Here is a 17,421-nt window from a genome sequence, read left to right as displayed (position 1 = left end):
ATGACAAATGTCGATCAATTTACAAAAACCAGGAAAATAAAATCAAGGATGTGCAGATAGGCAAACTGCCCTCTCTCTTTCTCTCTCCAAAGTCAGACACAAAAATATTTATTTGATGCATGATGACAAACTTTTGAAGCTTGCATCAACACAAAGGATATACACATGGTGCGGCAATGTCCAGTGATGTAAAACACAAACCAAGGAAAATAAACTCAAATGTTTTTCAAATGTCCACTTGCCAGAAGAACACACTACGAGTGAGAAAGGACATTTCCTAATGCTGACTTGTACACTGGGACATTTAAAAGAATATTCTGTGTTCAATACAATTTAAGCTCAATTGACAGCATTTGTGGCATAATGTTGATGACCACAAAAATAAATTTTGACTTGTCTCTCCCTTTCTTTAAAAAAAAGAAGCAAAAAATCTGCTTTACAGCAAGGCACTTACAATGGAAGTTAATGGGGTCCAATTTTTTAACGTTAAAATACTCGCTGTTTCAAAAGTATAGCCACAAGACCTAAACAATATGTGCATGTTAACGATTTCAGTGTGATAAAATCACTTACTAACCTTTTGGCCCCATTCACTTCCATTGTAAGTGCCTTACTGTAACCTCAATTTTTGTGGTAATCAATTTTATGCCACAAATGCTGTCGATTGAGCTTAACTTGTATTGGACCCAGAACATTCCTTTAAAACAAGAACTCGCTTAACTGTTTAAGAAAAATTAGAGTCTTCGTGATTTACTGTACAGTGCATTAAAACAATGCACCACATATTTTTAAATCTTACAGGGTTTCAAACCAATTCCCTTTGAAACACCTGATAAACCTTTCTTAATGGTGCTGTAAGAGATTTTAGCGTTCTGAAGCTTTCACGTGACTGAGCCGCTGAATTAGCCACACCCCCTCATTCCAAAACCCTGCCCTCCAAAGATAATTTTGAGACCAAAACCGAGCAAAAGAGCAGCATTGTTTGTTCCTGTGGCTGTCAAATTCAACAGTGGCACAATAGTGCCCTCAACTGACAAACATTATGAATCATGGCCTCGATGATCCGCTTCAAATGAGAACAAGCAAAATGATTGACAGGTGAAAAACATCAATGTCCGCAGTCTGCGGACACATTTTTGTTTGCTGTCTACAGCTGTCACTGAGACCGGTGAGATATCTCAGAACACTTATTTCTTTAATATCTTTAAGGGAGTAGGAACATTTTTGTATACTTTTCCATTAAAAAATCTCTTACAGCACCTTTAATTTTAATTAACTTAATAAACATAGCTCCTATTGTTGATAGTGATTCAGTCTTTAAAATCTTAGCCATGTCAGAACTGGTTTGCAAAGCATTCATTATAGGAGGCAGGGGCAAATTTAATAATCCAAATATTACTAGCAAGTTGCAACTCACAAGTTACAGCACAGCAATGAACTTAGTCCACACCCAGTAAGTCCTTTTGGAAAAGAACATGCAGGTGATAAAAAAAAAAAAAGAGAAAGTTTTCTTAATTTGTGCATGCAACACATAAACATGAGAGAGATATACTTGTGAAACACGAGCTTGAACAATGCAATCACTCTTTTAAAATCAAGAAATAAAGTTATTTCTTTAGTCTTTCTCTTTAGGAGAAGATTCTGCGGCATTATTTCACAGTTATTTTCATCTTTGCTGATCTCAAAGTACATAGTGTTATTCACAAAGTATATCTCGTTCACTTTAGACATACAGACATGTAGACTAAGAACATCGATTCTAGTTAAATAACGTCTCAATTAGAAAATGGAGGTATTGAAAATGTTTCCTATTTAAGGAAAAGAAGCCTAGATGATACTTCAGCCCTCTTCAAATTCACAATAGCCACAGTCACACAGGCATCAGAAACACACGTGCACAGGCACGCACACACACACACACACACACACACACACACACACACACACACACACACACACACACACACACAGAGCACTGCACAGGTACTTCTTGGCAAACAAAAAGGCAAGCATATATTTGAATACAGTACAATGTAAATCAGTTCAACCCCGTGTCTCGCGCTAGGGACAAGCCATTCGGTCAAGCGTTGAGATGGTGTACACCGGTGCTGTGAAACATGCTTCAATTGTGCCGTGCTTCTGTGTACACGTGTTTAAAAGAAACAGTAAAAAAAGAAAAAGAAAAGAAATTGCACAAAACATGCACCATCAAAAAGAAAAGGGCCTGGTTTAGCAAATCCCTTCGCTAGAGTTCACAGTTATTGACAGAGCAGAGGTCCACAACCTTCTAAATGGTCGTTACATAATCTGAATGCATTCATTTGTGATTAGCGAATCCTTGCTGTGACAGGTAAGCCTGTGATTAATGGTGCACCTGTAAGTAAAGGTGTGGCGTATTAAACATTTTCGCATCCCTTTGAGGGTTCATTTGGTCAAGGGAAGATATCCTGTGAAGAGAGCCACTATACTCCAAGGGGTCACACAGCTTGCAGGGCCCAGGGGCAAGCAATTTGTTGGCAGAGGGACAGCTGATGGACATCTTATTTACTGCTGTTTTGAAGGGTTAGTGCTGGTGAGAAGCTTTAGGGGTTACAGTCCTGGCCAGCAATGATAGAGAGAGGGGGTTTGACTGCACACAGACTTAGGCCTCCTTTAGCAATGGAATATCTGTAGAATAGAAATGAAGGAGACATTTAGATTAGGGTTATGCAGGATATATACAGGTTTTCTCATATGTTGATATACCTTTTGGAGATTCTGAAATTGCATTTTGTGTTTTATTTAGTACTGCACTCAAAGGAAGCAATCTGACACACACACACACACACACACACACACACACACACACACACACACACACACACACACAACAAAATATAATCTATTGCACATTGCAAGTCATATATGAAATTACAGGAATTATCCTATTCTAAAGTTTATATACCTTAAGTCAATTATTCATATTTAAATGGAGTCATATAATAAAACAGGGATATATGATTGCCTTTAAGACTTTCGGAAAAGAAAGTATTGCACAGTAGGAGAATAACATGAGAAACTAGATAAAACAGTTGTCAAGACAAACTTTGATGTTGGCTTGAGAAAGCTTAGCCTGAAAGTTTGAAGTAGTTGTAAAAGCTTGAAGTTTGAAGTAGTTACAAGTTTAAGTAGTAGTTTTAAAAGTTCAAAGTTTAAAGATTATAAGACCATTCGGTCTATCAAATAGATAGATAGAAATATAGATAGATAGATAGCTCATTTGGTTGCTAGGCAGTTACCAAGGTGATACTCAAAAGGCTCCTTGCTACCCTGAGTCCAATGAACAAAACCAGAAGTCTCTATGATGTTCTGGTGCAGAGATATGTGATTTGATACTTGGTTGCTAAGGTAACCCCATCTGGTTGCTAGGCAGTTACCACGGTGCTACTCAAAAGGCTCCTTGCTACCCTGAGTCCAATAAACGAAACCAGAAGTCTTTACTTTGTTCTGGTGCAGAGATATGTGATTTGTTACTTGGTTGCTAGGGTAAACCCATCTGGTTGCTAGGAAGCTACCACAGTGCTACTCAAAAGGCTTCTTGCTACCCTGAGTCAAATGAATGAAACCAGAAGTGTCTACAATGTTCTGGTGCAGAGATATATAATTTGTTATTTGGTTGCTAGGGTAACCCCATCTGGTTGCTAAGCAGTTACCGGGGTGATACTTATCAAGGCTCCTTGCCATACTGAGTGAAATAAGTCAAACTGGAAGTCTCTACGATGTTCTGGTGCAGAGATATGTGATTTGTTACTTAGTTGCTAGGGTAAGCCCATGTGGTTGCTAGGCAGTTGCCAGTGTGATACCAAGAAGGCTGCTTGCTGTTCTGAGTCATACAAGCCAACAATTAAGTCTCTACGACATTCTGATCCTGAGATACCCATCTAAGCAGTTTTAAATGGAATTCAATGGGGTTTGGTTGCTAGGACATGGCTAAGTAGTTTCCATGATGATACTTGAAGACTGATTGCTCACCCAATTCAAACAAGCCAACTCTCATGTCTGTAGGACATTCTGATCTGAAGATATCACACTCAGCCTTTTTGAATGGAAGTCAAAGGGGTTTGGTTGCTAGGGTGCTCTAAATGGTTGCTAGGGTGTGGCTAAGTAGTTTCCATGATGATACTTGAAGACTGATTGCTCACCCAATTCAAACAAGCCAACTCTCATGTCTGTAGGACATTCTGATCAGGAGATATCCATCTAAGCCATTTTGAATTGCAGTCAATGGGTTTTGGTTGCTAGGGTGCACTAAATGGTTGCTAGGTTGTATGCAGTTGCTATGGTGTTAAAGTGATGGAGTGAAAGAAAGAATAAAAAGAGTGATGGAAAGATAGAAAAAGAAATTGATGGAGTGATAGTAAGTAGATTGAATCCTCTAAAGGAGTTATTACAAGTAAAAGTTCACACCTTGAATGTGAGTCAATTTAAAATCAGTCCTGTTCGGAAGTCCGATACGGGAATACCGGAAGTCCGATCAGTTAGAAAAGATATAGCAATCCGAGTCAGACCAGTCTGAAGGTCTGTGCCGAGTTTGGTGCATGTAGCTTAAAAGTTCTAGGAGGAGTTAGAGTCTATATCTCCATGTGAGTTTGGCGCGAACCTCCACAGACGGTGCATGCAGAGTGCTAAAGAAGGGGTAAATCTCCAGAAGCTGTGCAGACCGTTGTGTGGCCCAGTAAGACAGTTGGAGTTCATTTGGAGCACTCACATGATCCAATTACACTGGAGAATAGGACACAAAACGTGCCATTCATGGCATTTCTATATTTGCTTAAAATTCCCTTATTTGGATAGTAAAATGTGATTGCAAGTGCACAATAACTGCAGTTAGATCAAATAATCACGATCAGACGATTATTTGATAATCACAATCGGCCTACTTTTGTGAATAATTTGCTTGCAATATATTGTTTACAAATGTTTTAATCACTTAATTTAAGTCAACAATTTTATGTTGTACTATGTGCTGTAACATTTTTTAATAAGTGGGTGATCCTTGTTGTGCTCTGTTGTAAATATGCCAAAAACAATTTTTTATTTGGTTCTGTGCTACTTAAATCTGGATTTGCGAGTCTGGAGTTCACTTACCATCTCCATAGTCTTCTGCAGAGGTGACTGAAAGCAGACTGTGCTGATCGCTGCTCTCGCTGCTCTGCCTGCGGTGGAGAGGCGCAGCGGCACCAGGCTGCTCAGCAGCCCAGGAAGGAGAGGATGAGGAGGATGGAGAAGAGGAAGAGGGCATCTGGTGAACCAATACTGTCTCTGCATGACACGAGGATGCAGCAGTCGTGGTGGAGGGAAAACTGTAATTCGGCCGAGTCTGTTCCAGAGGTTCACTCGAACCCTCGGCCTGTGGGCCTTCCGACAGCACGATCTGAACACGGGACTCAGGAGGCGGCACAGAGTTGCCACCAGCACCATACACGGCCTCTTCATAAGAGGGCAGTGACACCTGAACACCCTCCACCATGATGGAGGTAGACTGTCCTGACACACCCTGCTCACGGCTGTTTTGAAAGAGATAAAAAGAAACAGAAAGAGAACAAGGTAATGAACACAACGATCAAACCCTGACCGGCGGCTTACATCACAGTAGATTGATAATGATAACTGCAAATTACTGGAACAACAGCGCTGTAGGGGAGGTGCCATATTTGTTCATGTCCAATAGTTGGAATTAGGATTGACATAATCTCTCCATGCTACTAAAATTAGAACAGTTCCAACACTGAAAAGCAAACAAATGTCACATGAATCAGTACTGATTATTAAACAATGGTAATAAAAGGCCTTTGAACACTGAAAACCCATGACTTTATTGGTGTTTCCAAAGACTACATATATAGTACCATATTAAAGGAGTCATATAATACCTGAAGTCCACTTATAATGTTAGTTATGTTTATTTGCATCAAGAACAGTTTTAATTTAGATTTTCATGACCATTTTCTACTCCCTCTCTGATCCTTGCAATTAAGTAGGCCGTTTTCTTGCTGCTGTGCCTTTAAGACGTCCATGTAAGCGCCCCATGTAAATTCGCACACAAGTTGTGGGTTAGCTGTCTAGTCTAATATGGTTTGCTCTGCCCCATCCTTGAATAACAGCATCTTTGCAAAGCCTGCATTACAGAGTGATAAGTACGATTAAGGGTTGACGACGTAACAATGTGGCTGGTCATGTGTTCAAGTGTTCAATCAATTAATTTGTCTGACGTCAGTAAGCTGTAGAGTTCAGAACAAGCAAGTTACAGTATGTTTTCATAACACAGTGAAGTGAAATCTTTTATATCAAAAGATCAAGGAAAACGTTATTCCTTGCCATATGACCCTTTTAAAACAACAATCAACATTATAGCCCCTGAAGAAGAAGCCGCTAAGCTCAGTAAGGCTAGAAACATACTGTATTTTATGCAAGTACACATACGCAAGATGCAAGTGCTTGGCCAACGCATTACCAACGTGGTCTGGTTGAACATCCTTAATGTGCGTTTTTGCATTACTGAGGCGGTAACAAACCTCATTAATCAAGGGGGCGATAGAGTTACCTTCAAAAGTCTGTGCCATTAAACTTGATTTGTCATCATTTACATAAGTTGCAATAAATATAATGACCTTTGCTTCAAACTGTGAAAGTAATTGCCGTAAAAGAGGAAACTCACGGTAGAAGTGGACGGTTCACAATAATGTCCACAACAGTGCCCCTTGCTGCAACAAGGAGAATGCACACGTTTTTGCGTTCTGACACATTTTGGAATGCAACAATGCACAAAATTGAGCTTCCGTAGCTAGAAGCACCTGTGATCAAATTATGCTTGGGATCGAAGTCTTTTTCACATATCAATAATCAGAAGAATTTCCCGATGATTATCAACCTAAATCTGCGTTTTTTTCCAGATATAAATAGGCTACTCATTGCACAATAGTTTTGGTTTCTACATCCATATTTCTCAACGCAAATGAGAAATAGTGTGAGCGGCAGGCACCGGACGTGTCTGTTTATTTTCTATCGATGTATGCACACTGCCGCCGCCGCCCAGCTATGACTTTGAGAACTGGTAAAAATTCTGCATCGTCACGGAGCGCAATGCCTTAAAAAACGTATCGAGAAAATAACGTGACAATCAATAATCAATGTACTGATATTTTGTGACATTCCTTGTTCACATAATTGCAGAGTAAGTTTTAGCCTTAAGGGGAGACAGTGTCTCACCGGCTGTGATGGAAAGACTTGAGTTTGGGCTGCAGCAACACAAACAGCACCACCAGCAGCAAAATGAGGGCCACAGAGCTGGCGGTGGAGGCCACAATAGACAGTGCAGGCATGGGCAGAGTCGAGCGCTGCTCCTCCCCTGTAAGAGAAACACTTTGTTTATTTCACTGCAGTGTGAGAAGCCAAAGGCAAAGAACATTTCTAGAGGTATACAACTAGGTATAGGCAGAGGTTGCACTAAAAAAAACATCTTTCTCCGTCACTGACGGACTGAGTTGTAAAATTTCCATCATGGTCTATTTTTACCTGTCATACTTGTTTTAATTTTATAAGTACTACATTCAGGGGTGTAGCATCCATTACAATGTACATGACAGTGGATTGGCTTAAATAAATATTTTTAACTCCTCAAGCGCAAGTCAGGTAAAACCAGTGAGTTATTGAATGAAAGTTCTAGCAATCAACCGTGCTAAAACAAGATTTTTAAACTTCACCGGTTACATGCAGCTTTTAGAGGAAATAAATGTCTGATCGGAATATTTAAAATTGTGCATACAAACATGCACAATTTCAGTGAAATTTTTCGGTGTTCCTGATATCACAATAAATCATCACAGGTGAGAGGCACACACATCTGTAAAGCTCTAATGGAGATACTCCTCTGAAATAACAGACAATTCTCCTCTTAACGCAATGTTTGCACTTATATTAAATGCAATTGACAGAAACAATGCAGCACTTTTTTTTGCGCTTTCATTTTGTTATTATACTTTTTTTTTGCTCTGGCTTCATTAAAATAAAGTAACACACAAATCATGCAGTAACATACTAGCATGATGACTTATGTATGCAGTCATTATTCAGAGACTCTCCTCGAAATCTGAACACAATTGGTAAAGAGACACGCATACTACTAGGTATTAATGGTGATGGCGCCTGTTAATAGATATCCTAATACTACAAGGCAGTAAGGGCACACACACACAGTGGGAGTGTGTGTCAGAGAGACAGTAAAGTCAAAACTGATGCACTAGGTTAAAATGTTTTTCTTATTTTTTATTTGTCAAAATGACGGACAGCACTTGAAATTATCTGTCAATGTTTAAAAAAAAATCTGTAAATGTCAATTTTCAGTTAACGCAACCCCTGGGTATAGGTGTAGCACACCAATAACTTAAAGGCAGTGCTTGAAGTGGGGCGGTATGCAGTACCTGCACTTCTACAATTTACTCTACAGAGTACTGGCAGTTCTTCTTGCATACCACCACTTCTCAGAATCTCCTGGTACGATGTAATGTCGTTATTTAATGTAAGCCAGTGATTTGATGCAGCCCGCCAATCACTTTTACCTGACCTTCCAAATGAATTTGATAAAATCGTGGTAAACACCTGAACGCTCTCTGAGCAAAACTCAGCGGTGAGTTTAACAACACTTAACACGTGCAACAGCATCGGTGCTCGTCAAGTTATCCGTGGTCAAGTTCTGAAGGAACGTGCATGTTTAAGCTTGTCTGGACATAGTTCAGTTTCACTCTTCACCAAAACATGAACCAGCAACTTTTGGGTTAGCACATTATCTCGTCTTATTCACTCAAATGTATTTATGCAAACTGCTTAGCTGCTGGGTGCAGTCAAAACTACAGACTTAAAATAAAAGCTGTTACTGAAGTGATGTCAGCTCATATGCACAACCTTTTTTCACAAGAGGCAAATGATGATGAAAATCAAACCTTCAAAGAAAATACATATGACAATTTGCTTTTATTCTCCATTCTTTTCTGTAGTGCTCATAAAAAGATTATGTGAATTGTCACTGAACTTGCCTATGCATATATCCTGACAGTGTTTGGTTCTACATCGTTCTCAATCCTGAACATAATCAAATCAGTTTGTTCACCGTTTCTAATTATTATTATCTGCACAAGTATCTGGCTCCTGTGTGCAAATTAATGTGTGCAGGATAAGGAAGGCAAAAGTTTCCCTAATTGAATGGGAGGATAATAAAAATTTAAAAAAGGAAAAGCAGACTTGATGCTCTTTTTCAGTTTTAGGCTACATTTATTTTGTGTAAAAAGACAGTTCTACATTAGATTGCCATTGTTCTCTTATGTGTGTTGATATTGACAAAGATACAGACTTTAGCAGATCTATATATTCTTTCTCAGTTTTCATAAACAGCAACCCTACTTTGTATGTTTTTATTTTCAAAGTAAAGCTAATCAAAACCTATTTGTTAGTTGAGGATGTAACGTCATATTTGTTTTTATTCAGACAGATCTTAAAAAGGAATTTACGGCCAGACCTTGAAAATGATATTTAAATACCTCTTTTAACATAATTAAATAATATTTGAATGTAAATAAACACATTATTAACTGTTTGTTTTTACATGTTAACATGTTAGTTACAATAAAAGTGTTAGGTAAGATAAATACGGATAAAAAAAGTTTGGCCCCAGTTTTTTTACTTATTTTTTTTACTGATTACTTATTTTTAAATAAACATATGTTGTGAACAAAAACAGTCTCAGAGCATATTTTATTACGTTTATGTTTTTGTTATTCCACTTCAAGCACTGATTAAAGGTAATATGAAAACAAAACCAAACAATAAGATCTAAACAAACACGATTTCTCAGGAAATGTTAACAGATTTCCCAAACACTGCCACAGATTTGACAAACACGACAGCAGGATTTTCAGTTTGGCTCAAGCTCCTGCTGGTGTGTGATGTACCTTGTACAGGGTGACAGCTGATCTGCATAGCCGACTTCCACTCTCCGTTCTCACAGGTTCTGAATTGGTAGCCTCCTTTCAGAATGTAACCCTCATCACAGAAGTACTCGATCACTGTACCCTGGGTTAGTCTGTGGCAGGGCGAGGGGTGGCAGTTATATCCTCCATTCTCTGGCTCACTTGGTGGTTGACAAACTGTTGAGGAAAAAAAGCTGTTTTGTCAAACAGTGCACTGATACAGCTAAGAAGAGAGTGGTGGTAAAAAACGAAACTAAAACAACTTTTACAATAGAATTTACAAAAGCACTATTTCAGAGCATTTAGCACATGGTTAAACTGCTTAGTGCTTAGTGCTTAGTGAATAGGATGCAGGTGTTTGTGCCGAGATACTACGCAAAGAATTGTCGCAACTTTTTGGTGAATTTGCCCTTGAATTTATTCTTAATCTTCCTGGCACAAAAATACTGATAAGGAATGAGTTCCAAAAACGAAAGAAGGATTGAATAGAAACATACCATCATTTTTGACACACCGAGGCGGATCAGGAGACCAGTGGCCTGAGATGGTGCAGGTGATAATACTGTAGCCATCCAGCATGTATCCTGGATCACAGCTGTACTGCAGAAGTGTACCCACAGAGAAGGAGCCACGGTTGGTTTCCGTTAGGTTCCCCTTGCCATGAGGTACAACTGAAGGTCTGGGACAGCCTATAGGGGCAGGAAGTGCAGGAAAATAAGTAACAAGCTACTTTACCAACAAGAAGTGCAAAGAAAGTAGCATAAACACCAGACAATAAATATGTTACTTCTACAGAGTCTTCCAAGTTAGACCCTCAAGTTATGGCATCTGTCTGATATATATATCTAATAATGATAAGATACTGACTGAAAGTTTAGATAAAAACGAACTGTTCATTCGAAATTTTGAATCCACAAATCCAACCTTGAGAATAAACTAAAGCCTCATGAATTTGGAACTGACTCAAAGCTATTTGATTAACACACATACACTATTCATCTAATTAATGGGTTTGGCATGACCACACAATTCCAGTGAACAAATCTTAAAGCTACAACATACAGTGACATTTTAGAGAACTGTGCTGTCAACTTTGTGGTAACAGTTTAGGAGGACCCTTTTCTGTTCCAGCATGGCAATGCCCCTGTGCACAAAGCGAGATCCATAAAAAATGGTTTACTGAGTCTGGGGTGAAAGAACTTGACTGGCCTACACAAAGTCCAGACTTGAACCTCATTGAACACCTTTGGGATGAGTTGGAATGCCGACTGCGAGCCAGGCTCCATCGCCCAACAATCAGTGTTTGACCTCATAGTCCCCTGGTGCCATGTTCCAACATCTAGGGGAAAATCTTCCAAGAAGAGTGGAAGCTGTCAGATAGGATAAACTCCCAATTAATGCCAATGGTTTTAAAATTAAATGCTCAACAAACACATATTGTTTGGGAAGTGGTAGCTCAGTGGTTACTGATCAGAAGGTCAGGGGTTCAAGCCCCAGCACTGCCAAGATGCCACTGTTGGGCCCTTGAGCAAGGCCCTTGACCCTATCTGACCCTGCACTCTGACCCCAGCCTAGCTGGGATATGTGAAAAAGAAGAATTTCACTGTATGTGTGCAAAATGTGTGGTGAATAAAGAAAATTATTATTATTGTGTGGTGTTTGGGTTTCCACATACCTTTATGGCATGAAGCAAATCCCCCACCACAAAACCCCACACTCGCACAAATATAAAAACAAATTTTTTGCGTGTGTTTTTCCCCATCTGCCCCCTGAGCTACAGCTTCATTCACACAATAGATCACTCAAAACATGTAAACATGTCAATCCCCTCATTACATTTATCCAGCAGAATGAAAAATGGACAAACAAACAGAGTCTGTTTGGAGAGACTCCCTCTATCACTGTCTTCTCTAATCTGAGTTTTTAACATGCCCTTAAGCTGAGATCAGCCGATTATAGACTCAGGCTGGGCATGCAGTTCCCCTGTCTTCTGCTTTGACACCAGAGATCCATTGATGCTATAAAGTACAGAACAGATGCAGAGCTTCACAATTCCTCATATTAAACTAGTGGAACATCTGTATGTAGTTGTTTTTGTTTGCCTGAGTGTACTAACTGTATGACTGCACTTCTGACTTTAAATTCTTATAGGACAAGCTATGTTCAAAGCATATATAGGCCAATTTTTGGAGGGTATAAAGGCAGAGATGTGAAGCTTATAAAAGTTGTTTAAATAATTTTTGCTGGATTACAGGGTTATGTCGTCAAGGTAAAGTTGTAAAATTGGATATAGCTTTACACAGAAAACCATGTTAACATGCATACAGTGTACGTCTTGTGCCAGGGTGGTTGACTAATCAACTAGTCGTCCAACGATTAGTGGGGTCGACAACTAACATAAATATTTTTAGTAGAGGTGGTTTCAGTGGGAGACACAATTCTCCAATTAAATGAGACAACTTCTTAGGGAGTGTTTTTGCATGATGATAGCTTACTGAGGTTAACAGTGAATAACAGGTAGAACTGGTCGTTCAAACAGCTGACGAACTAGTCGATTATGAAAACTAGTAGATGTGCACATCCCTAATTTTAATGTTTACAGATTGTCCCCATTCACTTCTACTGTAACCCAGATTTTTGCTTTTTTTAAAGAAAGGCAGATACATAGAAATACATTTTTGTGGTAATCAACATTTTGCCACAAACGCCGTCGATTGAACTTAACATGCATTAAACATGGAATATTCCTTTAAAAATAACAGACAGACATTGCAAGTTCCTGCTTCCTTGCTTTGCTTTTGACTAAATGGATCTTCAAAAAAGTTTTCTTCCTTGTAGTTGTATTTCACTCAAAGAATTACAGAATTGCAGAAGACCGTGTGTTTATAAGAGCTGCCAAGATCTGCTAAGACAAGTTGGGCAGGACCTTCACAACATCTAGCACAGACTGTATGCTGGACAATAGAGATACCAATCTCATTAGAACCACAGGGATATGTTAGGTGTCAAGGAACAAAACATTCAAAAATGTCTTGTTGCACCAAAGTGGTATGTTTCTGGGCAGCACACATTACATGTTGAAATTCCAATTAACCTGTTTGGCTGGCAGAAGTTTAGTAAGACACTAGGATAATTTAGTCTAACTTGAATATCTGATAGAATCTACCACCGTTTCCTTCCGCACCTATCAGATAATACCAACTGGATCCTTGACTTACTCTACTAGGCACAAATAATTTGGATAAAATATGCCTAATTTCGGTAATGAGAAGAAATGTAGCATTTTGAGAAAGATCCTAACAGAGAAACTAAATGTCAAACACATGCACTTGTGAATGGCCTTCACTCTCCATCTGTCCACAATATGACACCGAAAAAAAAAAAGGAAAAGAAAAAAAAAAACCCAGAGGATTTACAGCGAACTTAAATCCTAATTATCCTTGATTACAAATGGCTGTGGTCTAAAGCAGATCACATTACTGACAACTGCAGTGTGCAGCTGCTCAGTGAGACCAAAACTCAGTGGCCCAGGCCCAGCTGATTAAGCCCTGCTGTCTCAAAAATCCTATAAGACACGCCCTTGTAAATATGTTTTTGTACGGGGGGGCCTGGGTAGCTCAGCAAGTAAAGATGCTGACTACCACACCTAAATCTAAACATTTACCAAAATGTGCCAAATATATACATTTTAGTCACATAGCATGAAATTTGGTTGCAAATTTCCTCAATTTGTTGAATCGATATCAAGATTGTTCAAATGAAGATCGCAATGCATTGGAAAATCTATATTTTTACCCACCCCTATGAGCAAGTGAATATTTTTGTGAATATATTTATAGTTACTTACCTGAATAATAACACATCCAGTTCAATGGCATAGACTTTTGAAGGAAACGCTACTGCCTTCCTGAGTACAGAGGTTACCATAGTAATACAAGAATGCATGTTAAGCATGTTCAACCGGACTGCGCGTTGGCAATGCATTGGCAAAGTGCTCGCATCTTTTAGATGTACCTGCGTGAAGTACGTTTCTTGCAAAAAAGTTATACGTAACTTTGACAAACTGGATTTTTAATTTCCTGTCATCCTCTATTTTGAAACATCAGGAAAATATTATAACATTTAATATATTTAGAAGAGCTCTTTTAGCCTTTTTCATGCACTGTGTTGCGTGTTCTTGGCGTTTCCTTTTTTATTCTGTCTGCAATGTAAAAAAGACAACAGATGTGGCAGTCTTGCAATCTGGTCACCAATTTAATTAAAAAGTGTGTAATTTTTGCAATGTAAAAATACTTTCTCCTATCCAATCTTAATAAGCAAAGAGAACTATATGCATGGCATTTGTAGACTGACTTCCTCAAAAAATATAAAAACTGCGTCTCTGTGCTGCTATAAAATTATTGCTTTGTTTAAGCAGCCCGACTCAACATTGACTCAACCAACAGCATGAGTTTAGGGTGGGACTATCTGTTTGCTCGATCAACAGAAGACAGGCGGAGTATTAGGGAAATCTGTTTATTTTTGCAATTCCGTTTGGTGGCAAAGAAATTACACACTTCAGCTTAAACAAGAACAAGATTACTTCATTGGACTACACTTGTAATGCCTTGTTTCTCTCCCCAAATCCTCAACTCGGGTCTTTCTCCCGATTTATTTATTTTTTGAGAGGATGTTGAAAACGTTATTTTATCCTCTTTTCTTCACTTCATATACCTTTTAGCATCCTTTACTCTGGGGATGTTTCTAAAGTAGGGGAACACTATGGAGATTATTTTTAATATGTCGAAATGATGGAAAGCATTTTAAATGATCTGACAATGTTCTACAATTCAGTAAATGATGGAAACCATTAGGTTAAAGGTTCAATATGTAAAATTTTTCATGAAAAGTTTTTTTTGCCAACGTGTGAACGGCTTGTAACGCAACTTAAAAAAATGAGCCCTTCCCGGACTTCCTAGGTTGCCTATTAAAGCCTGTAGACTGATTTTCATGCGAAGGGAGCGGGTCGCTTTTGCCGGGAAAATCCAAAGGATGTGATGTTTATGCGTGCTCCCGAGAGCCTTGCCTCAGTGCTTCTCTTCCCCTATTCAACAGCGTCAACAAACTGCAACACTAGTTAACGTTATCTTAGAGATGGAATCCAGCAAACATCCGGCTCCCAGCACAACACCGACTCCTACACAAACTCTGAGTAAGCCAAAAAAACAAAACAAAAAAAAAAACATTTACTGAATCCCATCTGGCTAAGCGGGAACGTGATCGTGGTCGAGCGAAAACTAGAGTGAACATCGGCAGGACATTTGATTACTGGAGGGACCGTCGTTTGGTTTTGGGGATCAAAACCGACCCTGAATTGGTGTTCTTCTTATTGGACAGGTAAGCTTACATAACTGCAAAACATGTGAAATATAGTGCCATAAGGACTGATCTGTGTCATTTTAGCTAACTTGATCTTGCCTGCTAACGCTGATGAATTGCAAGCTACCTTGCTTCGTAACTTTCAAATAATTTCAACAATCTTCTCTTTATACTAAAAGTCAGGTTACTGTCAATGTTAATCTGTAATTATTCAGTAAGGTAAACTACAATAACACATGAAATGAATGCTAGACAATGTTCAAGATAATGCAAAAATCTCCATTCATTAGTGCAACGTAACTTGGTTATACAGAAAATATGTACATTCTATTATTATAAAACAAGAGCGCATCGATATATCAAAATGACATTTGTGATGGAATCACATCAGTACTGAATTGTGTCAACATATTTATAATGTACAGTCTATTTTATAAACAGCTACTGTCATCATCCACCAAATTTAGCTAACAGCTATTGATAAAGCTGACTAGCTAGCTAATGCCAACATAGGCTATCGTATAAATGCAGTCAATGTATCATGCAAAGAAAAGTGATTACTTCAAACTACAGTCTCGCATAGTCAGACCTATATTCACACTTTGTTTTAGCCCTGTTCCAGCACTGGAGAGTCAAATATAATATGCAGTCTCAAAGTTTGTAGTAAAACAATCATAACTGTGTAATTTTAATTATGCTACCTCATCTGTCATCATGATGCTAGTCTGAAGTTCAGTCTCGCTTCCTTATGGAGTCATTCTCGCTTGCGTCCCTATAGAGTGTGTGCGTGTGATCACGAGCAACAGGCTACAGTTCACTTAACGGCCACAGGTGTCATTAATAACAAGGGTTTCTGAATCTTATATACTCACCTTTAAAGCAACCTCTGGATTTGACCCTCACTACCCATTATGGAAACTATGGAAACAGAAGAGTAGGCATGTGGGCACATCACTCATGGATGTTAGCCTCAAGCATCGATTCACTCATTATAGATGTTTTGTTCATTGAATACTCAGTAATTACTAGAAATGGCCACTTGAAAATCCTCCAGAGAAATCCAGTGGTGTTGGCCTATGCATTTATTGCAAGTTTGACGTTGTTGATGAAACAAGCACACCACAGCTGCTGAGATATGAAACTCACCCGTGACATAACATGTCTTGAATGGCTCTCAAAGGGCTACTAACAGAGTGTGGTTTCCTTCTTGTAAGAAAACGCTACATGAGAGAAAGGAGACAGAAGTTACTAGAGTCTCAAGTTTCTTTGACATAACGAAGCTTAGACGGCATGAATCCTGCTCCTGGCAAGAGGGAGGGAGAGCTGAGTTGATTTGTGGAAGCTATGTTCACACAGTCAGTGTTAATATCGAAGATGGCAACTTCCATACCACAAAGTGAAGCGACTTAGTGTGGTTATAGTCTGCGGCTGTCACTCTTGTTGACAATTAAACCAAACCATAATAAAATGTGTAAACACAACTCTATATTATTCTGCTACAGTGTGAATGTAGACTATGTGTGTGTTTACAGTTCCCACATGTGTTCTGAAGCAGACTCAACGGGTTAAAGGGAAACGCAGCAGGGGTGTCCCATATCTGTGACGGGAAAAGCTGAATGTGCAAGATAAAGCGCACCCAGAGCCTCTCATGGCCGAGCAGGAAGCTGTGTTAGGAGAGAGAGCTTCAGTGAAAGGGGTGGTATTCCTGCAGGGATTGGGGAGAGAGGAAGGTGGGGGACACTGCAGGTTTTCACATTCACATGTCTAATAACACAGACCTAATCGAGGCAGTAGAAACAGACAGACTTGGCTGCTAAAGCAAAACGAGCCCTGACAAGAGATCTATGAGACTTGCCCTTGATAAATGATCCACCCTGAATTTACCCATGACTGTTCTAATGTCTAATGTACCATAATCCATACACTGATTAATGACTCAACACAACATGCAACTATTGACTAAATTATTAAGAAACTCTCAGAGCATGGGGCCTGGGTAGCTCAGCGAGTATTGACGCTGACTACCACCCCTGGAGTCGTGAGTTCGAATCCAGGGCATGCT

The 17,421-nt window shown here is 39.1% G+C and overlaps 1 protein-coding gene across 1 annotated transcript in view; it reads right to left on the bottom strand.

The window, feature by feature from the left end:
- The window catches only part of LOC127416203 (sushi domain-containing protein 6-like), a 48,932-nt gene that overhangs the window by 1,135 nt on the left and 30,376 nt on the right, over positions 1–17,421 (bottom strand). The window contains exons 3-7 of the mRNA XM_051655410.1: positions 10,499–10,690; positions 9,984–10,178; positions 7,249–7,387; positions 5,128–5,546; positions 1–2,667 (exon numbers count right to left, since the gene is read on the bottom strand). The exon at positions 1–2,667 is cut by the window's left edge and continues 1,135 nt beyond it. Coding sequence (XP_051511370.1) covers positions 2,642–2,667; positions 5,128–5,546; positions 7,249–7,387; positions 9,984–10,178; positions 10,499–10,690 — 971 coding nt within the window. The 3' untranslated portion in view covers positions 1–2,641. The remainder of the gene's footprint in view (positions 2,668–5,127; positions 5,547–7,248; positions 7,388–9,983; positions 10,179–10,498; positions 10,691–17,421) is intronic.

This window comes from Myxocyprinus asiaticus, chromosome 25 (genome assembly GCF_019703515.2).
Source record: "Myxocyprinus asiaticus isolate MX2 ecotype Aquarium Trade chromosome 25, UBuf_Myxa_2, whole genome shotgun sequence".
Lineage (NCBI taxonomy): Eukaryota > Metazoa > Chordata > Actinopteri > Cypriniformes > Catostomidae > Myxocyprinus > Myxocyprinus asiaticus.
The sequence above is the reverse complement of the archived record's forward strand: the minus strand, read 5'-3'. Positions and strand labels throughout refer to the sequence as shown.